This window comes from Fukomys damarensis, unplaced genomic scaffold (assembly GCF_012274545.1).
Source record: "Fukomys damarensis isolate Sample0158 unplaced genomic scaffold, DMR_v1.0_HiC HiC_scaffold_3, whole genome shotgun sequence".
In the NCBI taxonomy this organism is placed as follows: domain Eukaryota; kingdom Metazoa; phylum Chordata; class Mammalia; order Rodentia; family Bathyergidae; genus Fukomys; species Fukomys damarensis.
Genome location: NW_022900915.1, coordinates 16377872 through 16404245, shown reverse-complemented (window position 1 = coordinate 16404245; position 26374 = coordinate 16377872). Strand labels below are relative to the sequence as shown.

Below are 26374 nucleotides of genomic sequence, written 5' to 3'. Positions count from 1 at the left end.
TGTGTGTGTGTGTGTGTGTGTGAATTTTACTAGAAGTGAAGCTAAATTAAGGTACATATTAGAAACATGAAGAGTGAATAAAGACTAGACTTTAAATCTCTATTGAAAGCTATTAATTATTAGAAGTCTGGCAGACTTAATCAACCCCTACTATTCCCTCCAAATCTTAACTAAGAACAGATGGCAGGAACCAAGTGACAGATCAAGGCTAGCATCAGGTTTATTATTCGTAAAGGTGGCCTGGAGAATATGACCAGGGCCTGGAACTTTCTGATGCAAAGGCTAAAAATTTAAAATGGCAGATATCTCCTTTGATGAGAAAGGGAAGTTGTCCTGAATGATGGTTAAATACAGAGCGAAGCAGAGAAAGAGAAAGAGAATTAAGGTGAAGTACGTTGTGAAAGAACAGTTACTATTGGTGGTAACTTTGTCCAATCAAAAATAATCCCTTTAAAAGCAGGCTGTCATCATTCTCTCCAATTAGACAAACTACTCTTCCTTGCTGAGAACAATAAAGGAAGTAGAGCTAAAGATGAATACTCTCATCCTAGCATATCACCCCAAAGGACAGAAGTGTTGATTTGTTGGTCATTCCCTCTGATGGAAATACAGAGAGAGGAAAATAATTCCCATAATATTATTATGTTAAAGGCCATGCCATATTGCTTTGCTGCAAGCTTAAGAACATTATTCCAAGAGTTGGGGAGAGGCAGGAGAGGACAGTGAACTTTGGATCATCGACAGGTGAATCTAGAAGGAATCAATCATGAGACATGGTAGTAATTGAAAAGTCACTGTCCACAAAGTGATGCCAGGGGACACAGGCAATACATATTGCTTGTCTTGTATGATGTGTTTGGGTAAAAGAAAATGAAATATAAATCCAGGGCTTCTCTTTAAGAAAAAGAGGTTTACTGCTCCCCAGTGGGGTGTGTGTGTGCGTGTGTGTGTTTGGAATTGAGCATAGGGAGTGCTTTCAGTCAATATTCCTAAATCCCACCTGATTTTTCCTCAGTCATGCTTCCTATATTGGGGACAAGAGGTAGGATGGCCTGGGGCCAATTCTAAAGATACATATGCACCTCAGGATTTGTTTATTTCTTAAGAGCATCTTGCCTAACAACCTAGTCTCTAGAGCTAGCTCTCTGCTTGAGATTCTAACAGACTAGGTACCTTCACAACATAGGGCCTCTCTGCACTCTCAGCAGATACGGCTGGAAATTAAATCATTCTTTATACTGCTGACAACAATTTGGCCACAGGGCCCATGAAAGAACCTCTCAGAGGCCAGCATCCCTATGGGCTGTGTGTGTCACTGAGATGTCCAGCTTCTCTTCCTACTGTCTGCAGTCTGTGGGGCTGTGCCTAGTCAGTAGCCAATGTCACTTCAATTCCCTCCTGTTAGACTAAGCATACATTGAGTCTAAATATTTGCATTTGGGAAATTTCTTTAGGGAAGATGAGGGTTTTTTGGCATGTTTACTCTAAGTCTAGGGATTTAGGGATAATAAATGAACTTCTTTGGACTTTTTCACTCAGGGTTACATCGCTTCCAGATAATAACCATCTAAATTGTTTTGATGTAAAGGGCACTAAGAAGATCCTCACACTTACTACCTCCTGCAGCTAACCAGCATTCAGTCCTCTCCTCTCCTCTCCCTTCCCCTCCTCTCCTCCCCTCCCCTCCTCTCAGCTCGCCTCCTTTCTTCTCCTTCCTCCTATTCTCCCTCCCCTCTCTCTTCTTCACCTTGTCCTCCTCCTTTTTCTTTTCCCCCACTCCTCCCCCTCCCCCTTACTCTCCAGAACTGTTTTCCTTGGCTTGGCCGCAATATAAAATTTGGCTAGAATCTTTTATGGTCATCAAGCCATCATTTATTAAGCACTTATATGAGGCCAGTGCTGCTGTAGCTAATATGAATGAAATATGGAATGTAACACAGTTGTCCTTATAGTCTACTGGGGAGACAGAAATATAAAGAAATAAGATGGAAATATGACAATGTTGTGATGTGATAAAGTTTCATGTCTTGCGTGGACAGGGCCAGTAAGGGGGAAGGAAGCGAGGACAGGACTTCTCAGTCCAAACTGAACTCAGAATGGTCTCTGTCCTAATCATAGTCCAAACTATATAAATAAGGTGAGCCAGTCTAGCTTTCCTGAAAAGGTTCCTCACATTGTTTTTATGGGGTCCACACCCCGTCAGCAACCATGAATAGTGGATGTCATGGGAGTCCAGAAGATGAAATTAGAAATTTAGGAGACCATGTCAGAGATAATTTGACATTTAATACTAGAAACCGCAGGATGGTAAGTAAGATGTGAAAGGGGAGAGAATTCCAGGCAAAGGAAATAATACATACAAAAAGAAAAAAGTCAAAGTTGCATAGTGTGGGTAAGTGGGAGGAATGCATTTAATGGGTGGGGTTGGTGGAGGGCTGCAGGGAAATGAGATCAGAAAGGGAGGCCAGAGTCAGATTTTGTAGGGTCTTAAATATCCTGTTTTTAAAAAAACACAATTTGTAGTTTCATATGCTGGTAGTGGAGGGCAACTAGAAGGTTTGTTTGTTTCAGGAAAAGAGATTCTTTTAAGTTCCCTTAGCTCTACTGAATCTTTGAAAATCAACTTTTGAGATGTGAAGATGTGCTAATAAGCTAAACAGCTTAGTGCTTTTCTGTTCCCAAACCAAGGATTGAAAACATTGTCTGGAAATGGAGAGCCAAAGGGGATGTAAAAGCAGATTTTTTTTTTTTTTTTTAAATAAAAGGACCAGCTTTAAAATTTTTCTTAGGTGATTCTGGTAGTTGTGGTATAATCATGTGTGAGAAAATGTGGAGAATAAAAGGCAGGTTTGTTTAAATTTTGCCTTATGTTGGTTTCCTAAGGGAGGCAGCATTACAGTGTTTCAAATCCCTGTTGTACCTCCTAATAACTGCATCCTGCACCTCAGCTTTATGAACATATAAAAGAAAAGCTTGTGATGATTAAATGAGATGATGAGTACAAAATGCTCAGGATGATTCTGGTCTCCTGGTAGGCACTCAAAAATGTAATGAGAACTATTTTTATTCAATTGAATGCTCCTGATGTTTAGCACAATGCCTGGCACATAGTGAATGGAACTGTGTGCTAGACTCTGCTAGATTAAGTGGTCAAGAATGAAGCATGCAGAGATAGGAGGATAGTGGTGACACAGAAGGTGACGATCTTTTCCTCCTTCTACTGCAGTGTTCTGACAGCGTCTCCATTTTATACCCTTGATGCAGGGATACATTACTTGTCTAGAAATGGTTGCTCAAGGCTGAGAAGTGACACAGCAACACGGAGCCTGGGACTGCTGCCAAATTTTAAGAAGCACAGATTGTAATGCGAAGGGGGAGGATAGAGAAGAAAAGTCGGAAAACTGAATTGAAGAGGAATGATTTTACTATTAGGGGAAATGATTGTGCTCACATGGCTTTAGGTGGGGCAGGCAGTGTAATGCTTTTGGAAGGTCACTGGCAAGTGGTGATGCTAAAAGGGGAACATGGTAGTGGGTTTTTGGGACCAGGCTGGTTTTATTGGGTCCTGCATTTAGAAAGACCCTGCTTGGCTTAATATTACGCTGTCACTTGAGATTCTTAATTCGTCAATAACCGACCCCCCCATTTTCATGTGGCACTAGCTCCTGAAAATTATACAGTAGGTCCAAACTCTGGGCCAGTGACATTTTTTCTGAGTCATGTTGAAGTAGGGCTCCTTGTAACACCCTTACCAACCTTTCTCTCCCTCTTTCTAGTTATAAAAAAAACAAAATTGTGAAAAAATTAAACTTGTATAAAACTAGAATAAATGAGGAATGCCTTATTCCCTATTTCTAGTCAGGCTCCTCAGAAATAACTATTTCCAAGAGTTTAGTATTTCCCAGAATTTTCCTAAAAATTTTAAAGTAATATATTCTAAAATGAAACACAATTTTGTTGTTGATTTCTATATTGAACAAGACAGCATTATTTGCATAAAAGTATTAATTTCCCTCAACCACCCCCATTCAGGGATGCAATCACTATTAACAATGCATTATATGCATTTTCCAAATATTTCTTTAATTAATAAGCTTGTTTTTTTTTTTTAAGAGTAGCTTTAGTTTCACAGCAAAATAAAGCGGACAGTACAGTCCCCTGCAAGCACAACCTCTCCTACTATTGATATCCTGCCCTAGAATGATGGTAAAACTCCACTGACAAATCATTATCTCCCTAAGCCCATACTTTACATGGGATTTACATATTTTTCAAATTAATTTTTATTTACATAATTGATATATTAAAAAATGCTTTTTCTGTTTATTCAAAGAATGCAGGTTTTCAAAAAGCAAAATAGAATGCTACATGTATTAGAAGGTAGCATATGTGTGTGTTTAACAAACACTTTTATAAGTCAGTATATACAGATCTGCCTCATCTTTAATATGGGAATAGTAGTAAGTTGTGTGCCTGTATTTTATTTATTCAGTTTCTTCTTGGTGTCTTGGTTTTTTAAATGTATGATGCCTTCATACATATCTATCTTATGTACTTCTACTAGTATTTATATAAGATTAACTTTCAGAAGTGGGATTTCCAAGTCATAGGGTATGAAAATAACAAATTGGCATTTTCTTATCTGCAGTTGGATTATACTTGTTATATACTTCCCTCTGACCGCCCCCCTCCAGCTAGTGTTACATGTTACTTAAGTCAGTGACACCATCATAAAGAGACATGGCACCCAGGTTGAGAATACTGGAGTAGAGAGAGGAGAGAATTTACTTATGAATAATAATAGCTAAAATATACCCAACACTTAGGGCACATGCCATTTAAACCACTACGTATACTGTCACTAGAAAATTCAATATGCTGTCTTAAAACCAGTTACTCTTCCTTGTCTTTTGCTTAAAGCTATTGTTATATTTATTCATTTACTTGTCTTTTCCTCCCACTACATTGTATCTCTTCAAGAATAAGGTATCTATCCTAATACCATTCATTCCATATCCCTAATTCTTAGCATAATGTTTAATTTATTATAAATAATAAACAAGTTTAGTTGAATGAATAACAAAGCATCTGGGAGGTAGCTATTATATCCAATATTAAGAGTAAGAAAATATAAGTCAACGTTAACCAAATAACATAGTAAAAAATAGTAGAAAACAGAGTTGTAGAGCTGATGTTTGAATCCAGGGCTTTTGAGTTCAAGGTGCTTTTCACTATGTTTAAGCTGTCTTCTTCAGAGGGCTCTGGAGAATAGCTCTCTCTCTAGCAATGATTTTTATGCTGCAAAACTTCAGAGCTACAAGTCTTCAGTGACTCCTAGGAGGAGCAACGTCTCATGGGAGGAGGTTCTCTAGAAAAAGAGAATTCCTGGAAGTGCTGTATCTAGAAATTAGTCTTTAGATGAGGAACTACTGGAGAGCAGTAGTACTTTTTATTCCAGTTTCTACATGGCAGTCACAATCCTATTAGGTGGATATTGTTATTTTTGTAGTATGTATCGTAGGATGGGTACTGAGAGGCTAAGTGCCCAAGAACGCATGACAGATACCTTGGGAAGCTGAGATTCTAATCCAATTCTGACCCCAGATCCTACATTCTCAGCATTGTTTCTCAAAGGATATAAAAGGTGGCTGAATTGGGGGATATTTGGAGAAGAGGCATAAAGGGAAATTGCCCTTCCTACATTCTAGAGGACCTTAGCAACCAGAAAATAAGGGAGAGAAAACAGTGCACCTGAGCCCTGCTGGGTTGTGGGTGTCATGGAAAGAAGGGATGTGATTGTTTTTTAAAGCTAACTATGGAGAGCTCAGTTTTGAGCCATTCCAGTGTTCAAATTAGGTTCGTAGCACATGATGTCTTTATACTCTTAACCTAGAAATGGTATTTATTTTGGGCACAAAGCAAAAGCTGCGGCTTAAAAATATGCCAGTGTATTTATCTCTTCCGCTCCAAGATTACTCAAAATTAGCCCAGCTGTGGCCTGAGACACTAAACAGCCACAGAATCTTCTTCCAGATCAGATCATCCTACTCAAGGAAGCGGAATACCCTAGGGCCTCCAGGGAATAGTACGTGATCAGCCTCCTGCCAGGTCTGACTTCTAGTCACCTGTGCACAACCCCTCCCAAGCTACTCTAGGGATGATATCAAAATGCTAGGCCTGTGAATAGAGCTCAATTTGGTCTCTTCCCCTACTCTCAAGGCTCCACAAGAGGTTAGGGGAAAAAAGGAAAAGGAAAAGTTGGATTACTGGACCAAGAAGTCAGTGCTAGAATAACTTTTCAGCTTAATTATCAAATCCCTGCTTGATTCAACAAATCATCTTGCTGTACTTTAAGCTTTCACATTTCTTATGTGTAAAATTTAAGTGATTTAAATAAACTATAACACATTAAAATTAAATTTAAGAAAATAAATATGAATACAAGAAAGGCTCAATAAACTGCTGGACTCATGATAAGCAATAAAAACTCCTGGGCTGGGGATTTAGCTCAGTGGTGCCATGCCTGCTTTGCAAAGGCAAGGTCCTCAGTTCAATCCCCAGTAACAAAAAACAAACAAACAAACAAAACCCAAAAACTCCTTAAAAATAGGAGTGAATCTTCTGCTGCTACTATCTTCTAAGAAGTAAAATTTGATGGGGTTTCACTTTTGCCAGGCATTGTACTATGTGCTCTATAAAGGACAATTACATTAACTGAGTGACAGCCATATGAGGTGGGTGCTGTTATCTCCCTACATAAAAAACTGAGGACCAGTGATAGTAAATGATTTGTTGAACATCACATAATCTACTTGATGTAGTAGGGATTAAACCTCTATATTATGATTATAGAAATTTTACAGGGATTATACTTTTACATTCACTTGTTTCCATGGAAAATTCTTTCCACTTTCCATTGAAGGTCTAAGAAGCAGCACAGGTGGTTCTCACATTCTTCCTCTCTCTCTGATCCTGGACAGAATTTGGGTTTCAGACCAAGATTCTTCTGTTTTGTTGGTCTTAATTACAAGGTTAGCTTTGCCAGATTCATAGAGGATTAGGGAGGGGACGGAGCTCACAAATGGAGGGGAAGTGGGTAGGGAGGGAGCTGAAGATGTTTTATAACCTGGTCTTTTCCAGATTTGATGATGGTTTTTGCTTTTGGTTAGGCTGAGCCATATATTTCTATAATCTGCTAAATTGTGGAAGAGATAAAAGAGAAACAAAGAGAGACAAAGATAGAGACAGAGATGAAATGGTTGCTCAAAGTCAGAAGGCAGAAAGAAAATCAGTTCCTTCAAAAAATGCAGTGGCTGGCTCCCAGGCAGAGGCGACAAAGAGGAGGAGTGCAGAAACCTTTTGGATGTTCACTTGCAAACCCAGGATCTGCAGAGCCTTCGGTGCCTGACTTCTTCCCTGAACAGCGGGGCCAGAGAATGAGCAGTCTAGGGGAGCTGGCGGGCCGGAAGCGTCTATAATCATTTAATAGCCTTTGCTGCCTGCACTGACTTAGCGGTAGGCAGGCTCCAGAGTGCTGTCTGGCAAGATAGTCCCTAGCTTTAATCAAAATGATGGGTTTTCTGGAAGCTCTTTATTAACCTTAGCATTGAAATCCCAGAGACAGTAACAAAGAGATGAATGGGGAGCCGAGGGGCGGGGCTGAAACTTGGAGGCTGAGTTGTGACATTCCTGACTTGTCGCTCAGCATCCACACCCCTCCCCCGCTTCCTCTTTCCGCCGATTCTAGCGTAGAAGTCTGCCTGCATCTCTCTGTCGCCTATATGGTAACAAAGCAGATAATAGTCATACTAAATGCTGTGCTTGTATTATGTTTTAGGATTTTCAAAGGACCTTGATACACAGTTTAGGTCCTGGAATGTGTCCCACAGCTGGAGTCTATGATCTCCTAAATAGCAGAAGTGAGAAAGAAACAAAGGGAGACAGGGACTGAGACAGAGACCGAATCTGAGACTCAGGTTCCACCAGTTGCTAACTCTGCGATCACTGGTCCTCAGTACCCCCATCTATATAAAACAGGTTTCATAAGGTTCTTGTGAGGCCCCAAAATGAGAAATCCTTGTAAATCAGAAAACATCTTCCTGACCTTAGTAATTGTCCAGAGCAGTTCAAAATGAAGATTGTGGTGAGATTTACAAGACTGACATTTTCTGCACAATCTATAGGACCTTCCCTGGTATTTAATTTCCCAGTCATCTATGAGGTTCAACTTAATTCAAGCTTAATTTAACATGAAAGAGGAAAGTTGAGAATTTTGCCAAAAAGATCCTTGGATGATACCTAAAAGGGCTTATAGGATGAAGTGGCCAAAGAACAGTTTTTTAAAGTAAAAGATGAATATGGGTATACATTTTTTTCTGGTACTGGAAAAAAAGGTATATTGTTTGATTTTTTAACAGATTCCCTATACTTTATAAAGAAATTTGCTAGTAATACTAAAGAAAAACAGCAAACAAAAGCTCATTTTTCATATTATGATTATACTCTATTAAAACTTTTAAATTCTGGCCAGCCTTGTGGTGTATGCCTGTAATTTCAGCTACTAAGGAGACAAGAGTATAATTGTAAGCTGAAGGCCAGCCTGGGCAACTTAGTGAGACCCTGTCTCAAAGTAAAATAAAAAGGGTCAAGGGGGTGGTAGTGGTAGAGCACCCCTGGATTTAATCACCAATACAGCCCCCCCATTAAAAAAAATTCTGTTGAATTGTAATCTGAATGTTTAGAAAGGGCTATGCCCAAAGATTGAGTCTCCCAGCAGCTTGATGTCTGTTGTAAATTCTTTTCTAGGCTGTAAAAGGGGAAAAGGCCATCCATTTTGATTTTGACTACATCTCAGTGTTGTCTGTATGAGAGTGAGCTAGATCCTTGAGAACAGTGGGGATATGTGGTCTGGGGATTTAGCTCAGTGGTGCTGTTGCTGCCTGCCTCACAAATGCAAGGACCCAAGTTCAATCCCCGCCAGTGGGGACATGTGAAGGAAAGGAAGCAGCACTGAAAGAAGAAACATTTCTTAGATTGACTATTTGTTGGGTCTGGCCTCCTGCTAGAGTAAGGCATACAAATGGTGCATCTTCCCCTTTCCTGTTCTTCAAAAATTATAATATTCTTGAAACTGCACTCCGTCCCCAGCATGGTATTTTTAGATAAATCAGCCAAGAGTCTTCAGCAGATTTAGCCAAAAAGAATTTAGATTAGGAGGTTAGCAGAGATGCTGTTTGTCAGATCCTTAAACTACGCTTTCACCTGTGTGAGTCACAACTGAGATGCTGATGAGTCCTCAGAGATGTTTTGCTTATATAACAACCATAACAGGTTGGACACAATGTCTGTGAGGAACTGGAGAAATCACATTTTGTTTTGCTCTGTAGAAGCTGAATTTGTGGAGGATGCACCTGAAAAATCTCCGCTGGTTTCTTAGCATTTAGGCTGAGTCAGACAGAGCCAAGGCAAAAACAGGGGAAGCAGGGGAGGCTCTGTGATATGTTAAAAGCAGCTGATTTACTCTTGGCATTCCTGCTGTGAGGGGCTCTCTTGGCCTATAGACATGGCCATCAATGGCCTTTAATTCCACCAAATGAAGGTGGCTCTGAGCTCTGCATCTCTGGATGATAGCCCTGAGGCCTTGTAGGGAGTACTCTCTAGGCTAGAAAAGGTTTCTTTCTTGGTATCTTGTAAGACCAATAAAAGGACTGTGGAATGGCACTGAAACCCAGTTCTAGGCACCAAATCAGAGGCTTTTAAACATTTCTTGTCTTTGTCTCAGTCTCAGAGACCGCCTGTTTTGAAAGGCTAACATAAATTCTGGATGAGCTCATTTGCAGATTTGATTATTTTAGATAGATTTAAAAAATTAGTCTTAGCCTCTAAGAAAAAAATGTCTATTGACCTATTCCCAAAGTGCTATAGTGTTAGGTGTGCCGGGAGAAGCATGACAAGAGGGAAAAGGTCTGGGGGAGAGAACAGTCTCTTATTTCCTCTCTCTAAATTTGCAATAGTCTTATGTGGTTCCGTTAGCCCCAAGAGCTGTGCCATATATAGTTAGCCATATGTGATACCATTTATGGAGCTCTTACATTGTGCTAAGGATTAGGTTTAGCACTTTACATGCATTACCTCATTGTCTTTAGGGGCTCCAAAAGTGTACCAGAGTTTTAGGATGAAAGCCTCAGCTCTGGAGGTCCCAGCAGACCAGGCCCTGTTATTGGTCCCAAAATGCCAATCAAGGAGATGAGCAGTGATGAAGGGCAGAAAAAGAGCTTTAATTGGAGTGGCCACATTAGTACAGATTAAAAAGCTTCAAGATCTGTTCTGAAGAGGTTGCATAGAAAAGGGGGCAAAGACAAGGGTTGGGGGTTTACATAGCTGGCAAAGTACTTAATCCTGTCAAGCTGTGGGCTTAGTTACCTCATGACTAGTTCTGCAAGGTTACTTCAGAGATATCTTTATGTCTTGGGGCAATCTGGTTCCTATGAAGTGATTGCTTCTGCTCAGTGGGGGTGAGCTCATCATGACCTCATTATGGTCTGTCTGTAGAAGCTTTGCTGAAACCCAAGATGACTACAGGTTGAGGACAATGACTAGAGACTTCTAGATGCTGCTCCAGGAGGTCTGCAATAGGACAATGTAAAAGGTGGCATGCCTGTAATCCCAGCACTTGGGAGGCTAAGACAGGAGGATTGCTGTGAGTTCGAGGCCAGCCTGAGCTACATAATGAGTTCCAGGTCAGTCTCAACTACATAATGAGACCCTGTCTCAAAAAAAGAAAAAAAAAAGTGGCAATTTAATGTCCCTGCATATCTTGAAAATGCCTTATTTATCCTTGGTGCCCTCAGTCTTTAAGAAGGATGAGATAGGTTAAGTAAATTTAGGCCTAATCAACCTTGTATTACCAGTTTTTAGATATACTCTTTAGGTGATTAACATGCCCTCATGCACAGCAGGACAGAGATCTGAACCAAAGTCTTAGGTAATAAAGGAAACAAAATGAAGGCAGATATGCCAAGCTTTATTTTGATTTGTCTTATTCATTAGACATCTACAGGCCCAGCTTCTAAGTCCCTATAGTAAAAGGTTGTAAAATGCATGTACTGCAAACATGTACCAATAAAAAAATGTTTGTTTGTTTTGTTTTTGATACTGGGGATTGAACTCTGGACCTTGCACTTGTGAGTCAGGCGGTGGAACCACTGAGCTAAATAGCCAGCCTGAAAAAAATGTATTAGTTTTCTCATTGCTGGACAAAATATCCAACCTCCACAACTTAAAGGAAGAGAGGTTTAATCCACTCATGGTCTCAGAGGTTTCAGTCCATTATCAGATGGTTCCAAAGTAGGAATACCATGGCAGGGGGGCATGGTGGAATAAAATTGCTTAGTTCATGGTAGCCTAGAAATAGAGCAGGGGAACAGTGCCAGTGAGGAAAATCAGGGACCTACCCTCCATGACCTACCCAGACACACCCAGAAGTGTGTTTCACCAATCCTCTAGGATAGTGGTGGCAAACCATGGCACATTATTTATTTTTCTCTTAAGACAAAAGATATTAATATATGAGTTTTTTTTCTAAACTGAAACCCCAGTATTCAGATTTAATTGCAGTGTTGGCACTTTGCAATAAATAAGTGGATTTTGAATTGCAATTTGGCACTCATTTCTAAAAGGTTTGCCATCCCTGCACTAGGCAGTTACCAAGCCAATCAACTGATACAATGAAACTTAATCCTTACAAAGTACCATCAGGGGAAAGTTGCTTGGTATGCCAAAGAGTAGTACTGCTTCCACTTTTCACAGCAGTACTTTTGTTCATCTATCCAAAAAAAATATTTGTATACCTGTATGGGTCAGGACTTGTGGTAGAGACACTGATGAATAAACAAATGTATTTCCTGCTTCTGTGGATCTTACAGTGACAGGTACTATTAAAAGAAAAGGATGCTGCCTGGCCTCCATGGTCATAAAATGCTTATCTAAGAAGGTTACATTTAAGCATAGACTTGAAGAATGAGGAGTCATGCAAAGAATGCAGGGCAGGTCATTCAAGACAAAAGAAAATCATATGTATGAAGTACATGAGGCAAAACAATGCCAAGGAATATTTGAAGAAAAGAAAGGTCTGTGTGGCTGTAATATAATGGTAAGAGGAAGGTTTATAGATTTGGAGACTAGAACACATTAGATTATTAAAAGGACTTGCATAAATACAAGGAGTTGGAGGATTTTTTTTCTTAAGGCAATAGAAAGCCTTTGAATAATTTTAAGCAGGAGAGTGATCTAATCTGATTTCTAATTTTAAAGAATTTTACTGTATGTATGCTGTACTTCCAGTTTTTAAAAGGGAGAAAGAGACTTTTTAAGGAATAAAGATGATTCTGGCTATTGTGTAGAAGATTAAAAGCAAAAGCGGAAACAGATTGAACGAGGTGGGAGGTATTGCTGTAGTTTTTTTTTATAAGAGATAATGATGTCTTCAAAAAAGAGTAAAATTGGAGAGAAGAGAACAGAATCAAGACATATTTAGGAGGCAAAAAATAATAATCTGTTATAAATGGAGAATAAAGAATAAAGAAAAATGAAGTCTACTACTGAATTTCCAGGCTTGAACAGCAGGGCTAGTGGAGTATCATTTACTAATTCTGGAAAGATTTGGGAAGGATAGATGAGAGGAACCAAGAGTCTGATTTCAGATTCCTTCCATCTGAGATTCCCATGAAACTTCCAAATAGAGACACCAGATAGGCAGTTGGATACATAAAATTGAAGTGAAGAGAGAATGCAGGATTTAAATATAAATCTGTGTCAAGCTCAAGAGTGGTACACATATGTAATCCCAGCATTCTGGGAGGCTGAGACAGTAGAATTTTAAGTTCAAATGCATCCTGGGAAATTTAGGGAGTTAGACTCTGTCTCACAATTAAAAAAATCATTTTAAAGGATTGGGGATGTAATTCACTGCAAAAGCTCTAGGTTCAATCCTAAGTACAATCAATTAATCAAATAATTAAACAATTCTGTTTCACCAACATATTTAGATGATATATATATACACATATATATGTGTGTGTATATATATATATCCACAAACTTGCCTGAGATCACTGAAGGAGAGAGTAGAGAAGAGAGTCTAAGGGCCAAACTCAACATAGCTCTAACATTTTGGTGAGGAGGGTCCAGCAAGGAGACTGATAAAAGAGACTGAGAGAAAGGTCAGGAGAGTGATTTGACTTAGAGGCAGGGTCAAGGAAGCGACCAGGAGATGCCTCCCCAAAATATGGAGAATTACTGAGCTGAAGGCAGTTAAGACAAAGCAAATACAGAACTCTTTCTATTCCCTCTTCCTGTTTGCTTGAAAGCAGAGGACAGATTTACAAAGATACAGTAAAAGTTACCCCCATACCACACACACACACACACACACACACACACTTACAAAGAGGAGAATAAAGATTAATAACTTTGGACTCTACCTGGAGATGGGACCAGAAGAATCTACATTAAAAACCTTTAGCAACTAGTCTTTATCTCCCATTTATTTGCCTTGTCCCAAGTTGCTGTTCCCAGGGCTCAAAGGTATTTTTCCTTTGTCTTGTCTGTCATGTCTCTAAAAATTTACTCTTCTTTATTGCAGATGCTGTAAGCTGGAATTCAAAGTCACCTCTTTGAGAGCTCCTCATTTCCTGGGTGTCTGATGTATATGAAATATACATGTTAATAATTTGTTTGTTTTCTTGTTAATCTGTCCTTTAGAACAGGGGTCCAGCTCAATTATTATGGGTATTATTCTTCTCTTACATAACAAAGAACTTATAAGAATAAGTGTTTCAAGAAAGAAATGCCAAATGCTTCTGAGAGGTTCAATAAGATGAGTTCTAATATGTAACCACTGGATTTAGAAATAATATCCTGAACTTGATGTGAGCAATGCTTAAAGTGTAGGGCTCAGGGACACCAAATTAGAGAAGACTGAGAAATGATGGGAAATAAATTGAAAGAGCATATGTAGACAATTCCAAACTGAAACTGAACATTAATGGCTTATTTGGCCGGAGCTTTCATATCTCCACCAAAGGAACAGTGTTAGATACGTAAACCCTACTGTGATGATCCACTTTGTCCCGATACACCGATACACCATTACTCTTTCTCTCTACCTCTCACTTCTCTGCTAGAAGTCATTGGGTTAGAAGTTACGGTGTATCTTCCAACTAGACTTGAGGAAGTCTTGCATTGAAAAATTCCTGTGGATACATAGTCTTTCCCAAGGTTATTTGCAAATTTTACCTCTCCTTTGAAATTCTCCTTAAGTAAAAGTAATAACTTTCTCTTCTGGCACCCCACAGTATATGCACATTTTTATTGCATGTATTAAATTGGCTTATAATCACTTGAGGGTCCCAACTAGATTGTGTCTAGGGAGGGGATTTGGTTTGAAAATGAGATTGACTCCACTTGCTTTAATCAAACAAATAGACCCAATTTATAACAGGATTCCATCCTTTTATGTTGTATAGAATTCTTCTATCCTTCACTTCTTCCCATCTTTTTTTCCATTCCACTCCATCCCCACCCAAGATTATTATAATAGAATTAAGTTTCAATAAATCATTCAGCCACTATATCTCTGTTTTGTACACAATAGAGGTCAAAATACATTTGTAGCCAGTTTTTTTTTAGTCCATACACTAAAAGCAGCATCTGTTTTAATCCAGTATATTTCCTGTCCTGTTCCCAGGCAAGATAATCACAGCTGTATTATTTAGTAAATTCTTCACAATAAGTTACTAGGAAACTATATTTCTGGATACATGGGTAAGAAAATCTGTCTTGCTTATTTCCAAACACTGGCCTTTTCCTCAGGTCTGAAGAAATAACTCATGATTTCTTGGGGAACTGACTTTTTGGAGAGCTTTTCCTATACTCTAGCAGTAATATGGGCATGTGTTGACTCTATTACTGATTTGTGATGTTTTATCTTTCAGAACCAGAGGCAGGAGAGGTGTCCCCTCCAGTTGGTGCTGGTGTCAACAGTAACAGCTGGACCTTTAAGTACGGACCAGGCAACCCCAAACAATCCGGTCCGGGTGAGTTGCCAGACAAATTCATTATCCCAGGATCTCCTGCAATCATCTCCATCCGGCAGGAGCCTACTAACAACCAAATTGACAAAAGTGACTTCATAACCTTCGGCAAAAAGGAGGAGACCAAGAAAAAGAAGAAAAAGAAGAAGGGTAACAAGACCCAGGAGAAAAAGGAGAAAGGGAACAGCACGACTGACAACAGTGACCAGTGAGGTCATCGAATGGAAACAAGCCACTTAGCCAGTTTTTGTAATAATGGCAAATCTCTCCCATGTAGCAATTCCCTTCTTTCTCCTATCGACATGAGTTCCTCTTAGAGACCTCAGAAATCTGCAGAAAGTTCCCTGTGTCTGTGTAGATCACATTTAACAAATTTTGTCTTAAAAGCTTTCCTAAGTCTGGTGTTAACTCTTTCTCTCCACTCTGGCTTGTTTTCAGAACCTAAAAAGCAGACCCAAGTTTCCTTTCTCCTCCGTCGCAAAGGAGAGGCTTCCCAGCCCCGCCAGTGAGAGGTTGGACTCTCTGCCCTGTGCTCCGGGGATCCTGTCTTGATGACACTTGCAGGGCAGGCTGAAAGATTTTGAGATTGAGCAGCTTGGGTGTTTGTGACCACTGGGTATGTGTGGCCCCGCGGTTATTCAAGTGTCAGATACTAGCTGGTATGGGCCACATTAGACTAATGAAGAAAGGTGGGGAAACAGGCAAATAAACAGGAGTTATCAATCGGGAGGGGAAATGTGAAACTAAAAGGGGCCAGACTTTCTCTTACAATTCAAGAAGTGGTGGCCACCCTCTAGCAAACAGAACTACCCCTACTGACCAAGGCTTTAGGAGTCCCTAGAGTGTGTTGGCTGTGGTGTCATTTTACTTTGAAACCTGCATTACAAGTACAAGCCAACAGTTCAGTGTTTAAAAGAGGGCCAGCCAGGGCAACAGAAGCAGATCTGATGTGTTTCCTGTTTATGTCCTTGTGCTCACTTTATTAAAAATTCTTTTGCACACAATGTTTATGAAAAGGCCAGATCCTTTTCCAACGATAGATATGCAAAAGCAAAAGAAAAAAAGAAAACCCCAACACCTCACTTTATGCTGTTTGATGTTTGATAGATTTATTTAAAAAGAAAGTCTATAGCTATAAATCTTTAAAGAGAAATAGGAAATATGATGAATTCCCCTGTACTCCCCTCAAAAGAGAATCCAGTCTACAGCCATTTAAATGATCATTGCTGCTACAGAAGTGCTTTAAGAGAATTGCCTGAAACATCTGTATTATACCAGCCACCTGCCAATCACAGCTTTACTCTTTCAGGTCACTCTGGGGCTGCCTCTTGCATGTATTAATTACTAAATAAAAGGATCTTTCTCTCTTTTTTCTAAGAAAAATAATGTGCACTTTGAATACACAACTTCTCTAACCAACTCTGTCAAGACCCAGAAATTGAAGAAAAATATTGTTTTCTCATACATACAGTGAGCAGATTTTTCAATCCTCTAATTCTGTGATTTGTCTTGGTGTGCTAGCCTACACTTTCTCTGGTTAGGTTTTCCTTTTCAATAACACTCTGAATTGCTAATATTACTAACACCTATGATGTTACCTGAAATGAATATCCCATATGTATGCTGTATGCTATTATAAGACTCCTGAAATATACTTACTCTGTGCTTGTGTATGTGAATGTTAATGCAATTATTACCTAGAGTGAATTTTAAGCTTTATTGTTGAATGTAATTCCATCATATTTCCTTTTGTACACCTGTGAAAAAGTGGAATAGTGTTTTTTTAAACCATTGTTAATCAGCTTTTGTGTATGAAAGACACAGTAAAATTTCTTTATTAAATCAAGACTGGTGATTCAAGAAATTTTATTTATGGTCAGCCAAGAGCTGTCCCTTGCCAAGATTCCTGCTGGCAAGGGAATGGATAAAGCTGTTTTTTTCTAGTAATGATTCTGGAAGGGATAATGAAGATATTCCCCGAGGGTGTACAAGCACAAATTTTACCAATCTGACCTCTTTTAAGTGGCAGAATGCTTTGAATTTGGAATGCTGTCTGGAATATCAGCTCATAGAAAATAATAAAATTTACTGTCATCTTAAATAAGATGTTTTAATTTTGTTATGTATAACTTAGAAGTTTGAGTGATTATATTATCTATTTAAAAGTTAATAGAAAAGGGGTAGGAGTCTGTTATTTTTCAAAAGAAATTAAATCTCAAAATAATTGTCTTGTCTATTTTTAGCTTCATTCTCCCATATTTTGAAGGGTGTGTAACTTCAGCTCTGCAGGATTGCATGGGGTAAAACTTGTTGCCAACACATGTGAACCATTGCTACATTGTAGGTTGTGATCATTTTGCCCCACTAAAGCCCATGTAACTGACCTTACGTGCCTTTTGAACTAGGAGAATTGGGCTAATTTATTAATGATGATAATTATAATGTATGTGTACAGCACTTTTTAAATTTGCGAAGTGCTTTCCAATCCATGTTAGTTACTAGTTATTACAGCTGTAAGGATAAAACACGTCATGTAGATTCGTTTTTAATTGGTGCTATTGGTATTTCCTTTGTTATTGCTAATAAATGGAAAATGGTGGTATGAAAGAAATGGTGGTCATTTATAAGAGTAGGAGAAAACAGAACACTGACTTTTTGTTAGCTATTATTACTAAAGAAAATAGCAGCAGTACAAACCTTATGGTATTATTCTGTGGTTGTCACTCTGGTTTTTATGTTCATCACTAAGCACCCAATGGAATCAATAATCAAAATCAACAGTATTACTAGGAGGTTGCTGGTCACTTCCCAGTACACTATTGTATCTTCTCTGATAAGAATAGAAACAAACCAGTTTTTATCACTAAAGCCTTTCTAGTCATTTTGTTCATTATTTATCTCTTGCATTGTTCTATATGTGAAAAATTTAATAATTCCCCAAGAAATCACATAACTTTTATTGATCACAGAGTAAATGCCTGCTATTTTACTGAATAAGTTCAGTTTGTAGTACATACTTTGAAACAAATACATTTTATTGTCCTTCTGTAGAATTTTCATAAGCATTTTAGGTGCAATGGTTTTCCACTTGTAGCAAATCCCCCTTCTCCATCCCCCTATGGGAAATTTGTGAATGTGTGGAGACATTTTGGTTTTCACTATTTGAGGTAGGGGGTGTTATGTGTCATTTAGTGAATTGAGACAAGAGATGCTGCTAAACACTCGGCAGTGCACAGGATGGCCTCCTAGAACAAATACTTTCCAGATCCAAATGTAAATAGTACCAAGATTGAGTAACCGTGAGATAGGATGATTATATAATTTTTTTAGTTCACTTTTTTTGTTTTGGGGTTTTTGGTTTTATGTTTTGGAGGGCACCAGGGATTGTACTTGGGACCTTGTGCTTGCAAGGCAGGCAGTGGCACCACTGAGCTAAATCCCTGGCCCTTTAGTTTACTTTTAAAACAGAAAGGAGATACCATTAATAAGTACTTCCATATTTAAGATGTAAACAGGTTGTCCCATCTACGTGGGATGCATAAAGATTCTGTTTATTAAATAAGTTGGTACAACTCAATCACTAACTAGATGGGGAGCCTTGGGCAAGTCACTACCGTACTTCTCTCAGTTTTTCAGTCTCAAGTGTCCTCATTTCTAAAATAATGATGATTATAGTACATGCCTTACATATTTGTGGGAAAATTTTATCAAAATAATCTCAAAAAGATTTTAGCATAACAGCATATCATAATTCTCAATAAATATTGCTGTCTAAAATATTTTTATTTTCTCACCCCTTTTTATAGATATAGAAGCTTTTCCTATTGATTAAAATGTACATGAGAGTTAAATAAATGAACATAGACTTGGCATTAAAATATTTTACTTAGTCTTCCACTCTTTCCTCACCCTGGAGGAAAAGAAGTATTTTCATAACTCTGTACCTGTTTCCATCAGTTCTCTTAGTCAAGTGACCAGTCTGTTTATAACTGTTGCAATTAAAGGTTGAAGTCATTCTGCATGTTCAAATAAATAAATCTCATGTGGATCTATGTACAACAGCATATGAGAGAAACAGTTACCTCCAACAACTTCTTTCGGCAGATGGGCAAAACAGACCATAACAATACCAAAAATATCTACAGACCTGCCTAGAATCCCACAGATAATAAAGAACAATTCAAGTTGCATCTTTCTTAAGGGCCTGGCTTATTTGTAAGGGACTCACATACACAGAGCACAAGATTCACTCCTTAGAAGATGTGCAATTGATTTCATTTTCAAGGATGAGATTTCTCAATGACTTTCTAAAGCATTGGCTGTTCTCATTTATATTCCTGGAAAGATTCCATGTCTCAGGATCCCACAAGAATGCATTTTATGTTTTTAAAGTTCAAAACCCAATCCTAAAGTATAAATGTAGCTGACCAAACACTAATTCAGCTCTTGTATTAAGTCTAGATTTTAAAACCACCAAAACGTTAAGAAATGTACTAAAACAAATAAACAAAAACTACAGATATACTTCATCAGGAATTGAAAATCCCAGAAGTTTCCCTAGGAAATAGCAAGTTGGCCACTCCTTGACCCCATTTAATCATATTTTCATGTGCTTTCTCTCCTTGTAGAAATAGTTGATTATACTATTTCCCACCAAATTAACTTTGCTGTTGACTAGCAGTATACAACCAAAATATCCCCTCTGATTTTGAGTATACATTCATACACACACACACACAGAGGTAGATGTAAGAGTATGGTGCTATCCTTTCATATTGTGCCTAAAAGTGGTACATAAAAACATTACCATTCTAACCTCAGGTAAAGTGCTTGTTGGTTTGCATGTTCTCCTGGGATTGATCCATGGAAAAGTGCCTACTGAAACATGGAAATCTTAAAAGTCTTTAAAAAAAAAAAAACTACGAGTTTGCCTTAGAACTGAAGCTCCTCCAAGAGTGCAGAAGTAGATTTACTTCCATAATATGTAGTCTAGTCTGCTTAAAGAAATGAAGAAATAAAAATAAAGCAGTGAAATGAAGAAATAAGGTATCAAAAAACATAAAGCACAGCCATTTGTTAGGTTACAGAATCATCACGACTTGGGGATTGTCAGTCCACAAAGAATGTGAGCAATTCATAAAACCACTCAGCCAGTGGCTATTCTCAGAGCAGAGCTAAAATAATAATTGACAACTCTAACATAAACATATAAAAGGACTGATTAAACAGTCATTGTTATGCCTTGCTTTCATTATTGTTATGGTATTTTTAATATGATATTGACTTTTTAATTACAAAATCAGTTCATATTCTAATAAGTAAATAAAATAATCCAGAGGTGTAATAAGAAAAATAATTATCTTCATGAGCTTCTTTCAGTTACCCCTCCCACAAGTATCCAATGCTAACATTCAGTTGTGTTTTTTCGCATTTATGCTTATCACATACACATAAGGTTGTGGGGTTTTTTTTTTTGGTCTGTTTGATTATTATTGCTTTTTAAAATAGGGGCTCACTCTTTAGCCCAAATTGGCCTTGGACTTCTGCCAATCCTCCTGCCTCAGCTTTCTGAGTTCTGGGATTACAGGCATGTGCCACCACACCCAGCTAGGTTTTTCTTTTTAATTAAAAAAATGCCATAATTATTACCTTGTCTTTTAAAAAACTTTAAATAGCATGATGGCTTCTCCAGGGCAACTCTAGAACATTCTTTTAAATTTCTGTATAAATTCCATACAAAGGCTAGATGACAATACATCCAGTTTTTCCTTTATTAATAGCATTTGGTTTATATCCAGATTTTTACTATTAGAACCAAAAAATAGTACTTGTTTTCAAGGATAAATTTAGTACCTGAGTTTTATAAGCACAGGTCTAGATACAAACTAACAAGGAAGTTTGGAAGGTCATTATACACTTTGTGTGACTTCTATAATAATCACATGCCTCTGTCTGAACACAGACTCATTTTTAGTACTCAGCAGTGAATTAAGGTTCTATATATAGATAGAAAAGAGACAGACATTCACAAAAAAGACAAGAAAATTTTCTGAAAAACGTGTCTTCATTTACTTATACAGAATACTTTGGTGCTCTACTTCACATGAAGACTTCTCCATTCAATCACAGATTGAGAAGCATGTGTGAAAGGAGCCTCAAAGAAAATTCAAATACTTACTTAAATGCACAATGTTTTAATATCATCTCAATGAAAGCTGGGTAGAAAGCATTCTCATTTTCTTCTAGATTCTTACATCTTAGCCAAGAAGTAAACATATGAGCTTAATACCTGTGGAAATGATTTCACTTTAAGAAAAATAAATCGCTTATCACACAATGATACTGAAAGACATGGATCAAGGCAGCCATTCATTTGTTTTGTTTTGTTTTGGTACCAGGAATTGAACTCAGGACCTTGCACTTGCCAGGCAGGTGTGGCACCACTGAGCTAAATCCATGACCTTACTCATGTGTTCTTAAAAGTCTCAATTGTAAAATTATCTGGCTCATAAACTTTAGATCTTTCCCTCTTAAATTATTTATGCTATTTAGCTCCCAAACCAGTCTTTCAAAAAAAAATTGCATTCCCAAGTCCTTAGTTTTAATCCATTCTATATAGCTAATGGCATTCATCTTCCAGAAAAAGCACACATTTCTTCTCAGCTGCAATAGCTTTGCAGATCGCCTTCCTCTTTGCTCTCATTAAATATAAGGCCAGTTTTGCAGGGACCTTTAAGGCTGGAACCATCACCCTTTCTTTTACAAGCTTCCTTGTAGCACAACAAGGTGAAATCCCAAACCAGATGTTTGCTAAGACAACTCTAGAGCATTGGTAGGTGGTACTTGTTTGGGAGTAGTAAATGAGATAGGATAGCAGCGCTATATCTCACTTGGGGATGAGTACAGGGTGGGGAGATCTTGCACAGGGTGAGCTGAAATCAGGTAAAATTAGAATCATTCAGGTATATTCTTTGCATAACTTTGGAATGATGGGGCCAAGACACTGTGGGGATAAAATCATTTCTATTGGCAGAGAAAAAGATGATTTATTATAATGACATAAGCATGTCTTATTGAAACTAAAGATGAGAATGAGGCTAGGCTTCCAGAAAGGTACAAGACCAGTAATTCAAAAGCCAGAATTATTTTAAAAGATTATCTTCTATAATTATCTCTCTTAATTTGTTTCTTGGGATTCACTTTTTTTTGCACTGGGGATTAAACCCAGCACCCTGCGATTGATTGCTTGGCAGGCATGGTGCCACTGAGCTAAATCCCCAGCTTACCCTTAATTGTTTCATTCTTTCCTACCTCTACAGACCAGCTCTCCTCTTTTCTATGGCTTCTAAATGAATACTTCCTTGATTCCAGCGATCCATGAAAACCCAAGTTCTGTTTCTAATTTCAAATTCTAAATTCCTCACAGAAAGAAAAATTGACTGGATTTCTTGAGTCAGGTGCCCACTTATGTGCTATATGTGGGTAAGAAGACGTCCAAGAAGAGAGGAGATCTGATATTTAATGGTGACTTTAACAACTTGCTGATAGCTGCTATTCTCCAGGTATATACTAAACATCAGCGTGTAGGATTTTGGGAAGTAAGGGCCTAAAGAAACTTATTTAACAATGAGAAAATTGAGTCCTAGAAAAAAGCAAATAACTCCTTCTATGTCTTACAGAACAATCACTCTCCTATTACCGTGTAGTGTAAGGCCAGAGGCTGCCAAGAATGAATAACAATACCAATTTCATTATATCTTTGAGAGCCATTATTAGTATAATTTAGAGAGGTCATACTAATTTTATAAGGAGATATATATATTTACATATATATTCTTTAATTCAGAATAAACTATCAATATTGATTTCTTCAATGATTGTAAAAGTAAAACAGCATTTCAAAAATATTCAGAAGTATAGAATTTAGAAAATAGCACAAAAAAGTATCTACATTAGACTTGCACTAAGAGTTTGTAATTGATTCTTCCATTCCTTTTTTGATACATACATAGCTGGTGGTTGAAAGGCCCCAATAAATAGCAGCTGTCTCCCTTGCCTAGGGTACTGAATTAATTGATAAATAAAAGATTCACATAAAAAGGCAAAAATATTAATTTTATCAATGATAAAGATGAGTTAGAGGACAAAGGTTAGTTTGAGTGCCTAATATGATTATTAAATGGACCCCAGAATTAGCCAAGATGATTCATCATAATATCAGGCAAAAACAACAGCCCTGAGAAGAAAAGAATCATTATTTTCAGCAGGCAGCTCAGTTCCAAGGTGGAAAGAAGGCAGATATAAGACAAATATTTTCTGTTTATTCTTCCCCAAATTGCCAGTCAAATAAGTAGCTTTAATCTCCAGAGGCAGTGAACAAAGGGATATAGAAAAGCTAGATCTGTGACTGACTTGCCTTTGCATAGAAGGAAGCAGTAAAAGGGAGATGTGATTTTAGTAAATCTGTATAAACTTTCCAAAGATAGTACTAATCTTCCTTTCGGAATTTGCTTTTTCCCAAAAATATATTGTAAATCTTTTAGTAATTTGCATAGTATTTCATGATATGGTTACAATTTATCTAATCAATTCCCTTTTAGAAGATACTAAAGATCTTTTAAAAGTTTTACTATCACCAGGCATGGTAGCACATGTCTGTAATCCCCAACACTCAGAAGTTTGAGGTAGGCCAGTTGCAAAATTTGAGAGCAGCATGGGTTATGTAGTGAGCTTTAGTCCAGCCTGGATTATATAGCAAGACTCTGTTCTAATAAAAAAGTAAAACAAAACTAATTTTTACTATCATACGCAGTACTACAATGAACACTTTTACCACATTTGGCATATTCAATTATTCCCACAGGATAAGTTCAAAAAGTGGAATAAAATGGAATAATTAAAATAATATGTACATTAAACTTTTTATATGCATTTTAAAATTGGTCCTGGAAATGTAGTATTTTCCACCCTGGCAATTTATGAGAATTATGACACCTCATGCAATATTACATGCTATCAGTCTTTCTCAATTTTAAAAATGTGATAAAGGATTGTCATTTAATTTGCATTAAAAAAAAACTTATTGAAGGTGCACATTTTTCCCCATCTCTTCCATCAGAAGAGTATAATTTGATGGGTCTCTTTTAAGTTATCAACTATTTATCAGAATACAAGATGTCTTTAAGTAGATGTGCAGCAAATTTGGCTTTTAAACAATGTGAAAAATTGATGACCCAGTGGATATATTAGATAAAATACAATGTGATCTCAGAATCAATGTTCAGTCTATATATTTGAGCAATGGCTAATTACCCTAATAAATGCAGACTTGGCATTTCAGCAGAAGGAACATAGTGCATTAGGCCTGTGTCCCAGGGGGCTCACTGGATCTGGAGTTTAGAAATCATCAAGCACAGGAGGCCAATTGCCTTGGCTCTACAGCTCCCTGCTTCAGTCTTCATAAGGACCAAACCAGAGGATACAAAATTTTGTTTTTCATTTTCCCGAAAAGGAAAACCTGAAACCCACATGCCATTGTTCCTGGTTCTCTAGGTACACAAATGGAAGTATGAATAATTCCCCAAGTAACAGAGCTTGATCCTTCTAAGTATTAGATTTATTGGAAAAATACCAACAATACCAACACAGGAAACTTTATCAGGAAAAATAATTTAAAAGAATGAACATCTGTAGAGATCTTAGAAATTGTAGGGCACAGAAAAAAACACAATAAATATGACCTATTTATTTTTAAAAACTTGACAAAATGGCATCTAAACTCATTTTGTGGAACTGAGGATTAATTTGTTTCTTTCTCTTACCAACTCTCCAATTTTCCTTTGTTTTACTTATTTGTTTATTTATTTATTTATTTATTTTTAAATGGGACTTTGTGCTTGTGAAGCAGGCGGCAGAAACATTGAGCTAAATCCCCAGCCCATTAAACTTTCTTTTAATCTTATCATCTACAGTGAGCATCAGCATATGGTTGAAACTTCCAATAACCACTGAGAGAGAGAGAGAGAGAGAGAGAGAGAGAGAGAACAAAAAACAAACAAAACAACACACACACAAAAACTCAACAAGCTGCAAAAAACCCTAACATATATTAATATTTAGGTTAAATTTTAACTTTTCCAGTTCAATGCATTTAATATAGGACATGTAAGTTTACTTTTTCTGAGTATATCTGCATACCTTACATGTAAATTAAATCTAAGAGCAATGGTATACACCCATAATTCCAGCTATTCTAGAGGTTTAGGCTGGAGGATAGCAAGTTTGAGGCCAGCCTAGGTAACCCTGTCTGAGATAAAATTTAAAGAGAGAGAGAGAGAGAGAGAGAGAGAGAGAGAGAGAGAGAGAGAGAAACAAAAAAGGCTGGGGATATAGCTCCGTGTTTGAGCACTTGTTCAAGGCCCTGAGTTAATTGCCAGTACTAAAAAAGAAAAAAAAGTAAGTTAAGTCAATGTTTTTCTGGCTTCAATTTTGAGGATTTATAAAGGATAATCTTTTTTTCATTAAGTTTATTGGTACTTTTTAGGTATACAGTACAGTTATATTCATCATTGGGAGCGTGTACCTTTCCATGATGTATCTTGGTTCTTATTTTTCCCCCATTCCCCTGCCCTCCCTTCACCCTCTCCACCCATCCCTATTTACAAAGACTTTGTTTCCATATTTTCCTTTTCTCATATTTTTTCTTTTCTCTTTTTATCTTTCCCCTACCCTTTCCACTTCCTTTATTCCTATAAAGGATACTCGTTAAGTTATTTTTTATTTTAAGAAAACATGCATATTTTAGGCTACTAATTGGAAAGGGAAAGTGTCCAGAAAGAAGTTGATCACTTGCAGAGACAACTATTCTATTCCTGCTAGAAACCCCAAAATCATTTAATTTTATGTTTGTTTCCTCTCTCTTTCTCTGTCTGCCCCCCGCCCCCGCCTATGAAGAGCAAATAAGAAAGTAGAGGGCTAAGAGGAAGAAACTTAGTAATGCAGGTAGACTGAAGGCACACAAAATGGTTCTACTTGTATCATATTAAAGAAACCATAAATACCATTTGGTTATCGAAGGGATAATATAAATTAAACAATAAAAGAATCAAAACAAAATACATGTTTATTAAACAGGAGAAATTTCTAAGCTTAATGAAGTAAATTAAAGAACAAAAAATGTAATAGATATAATCACATAAATTTATTTTGTATTCTCAAAGTAAAAATAATGGAAATGAACTGCCAAAGTTTAACATAACATATGATGAAGGACAATTTTTATC

The 26374-nt window shown here is 37.5% G+C and overlaps 1 protein-coding gene across 1 annotated transcript in view; it reads left to right on the top strand.

The window, feature by feature from the left end:
- Nucleotides 1–17858, top strand: part of Pcdhac2 (protocadherin alpha subfamily C, 2) — a 40492-nt gene extending 22634 nt beyond the window's left edge. The window contains exon 4 of the mRNA XM_010613848.3: nucleotides 14994–17858. Coding sequence (XP_010612150.1) covers nucleotides 14994–15304 — 311 coding nt within the window. The 3' untranslated portion in view covers nucleotides 15305–17858. The remainder of the gene's footprint in view (nucleotides 1–14993) is intronic.
- Nucleotides 17859–26374: the final 8516 nt, after the last annotated feature.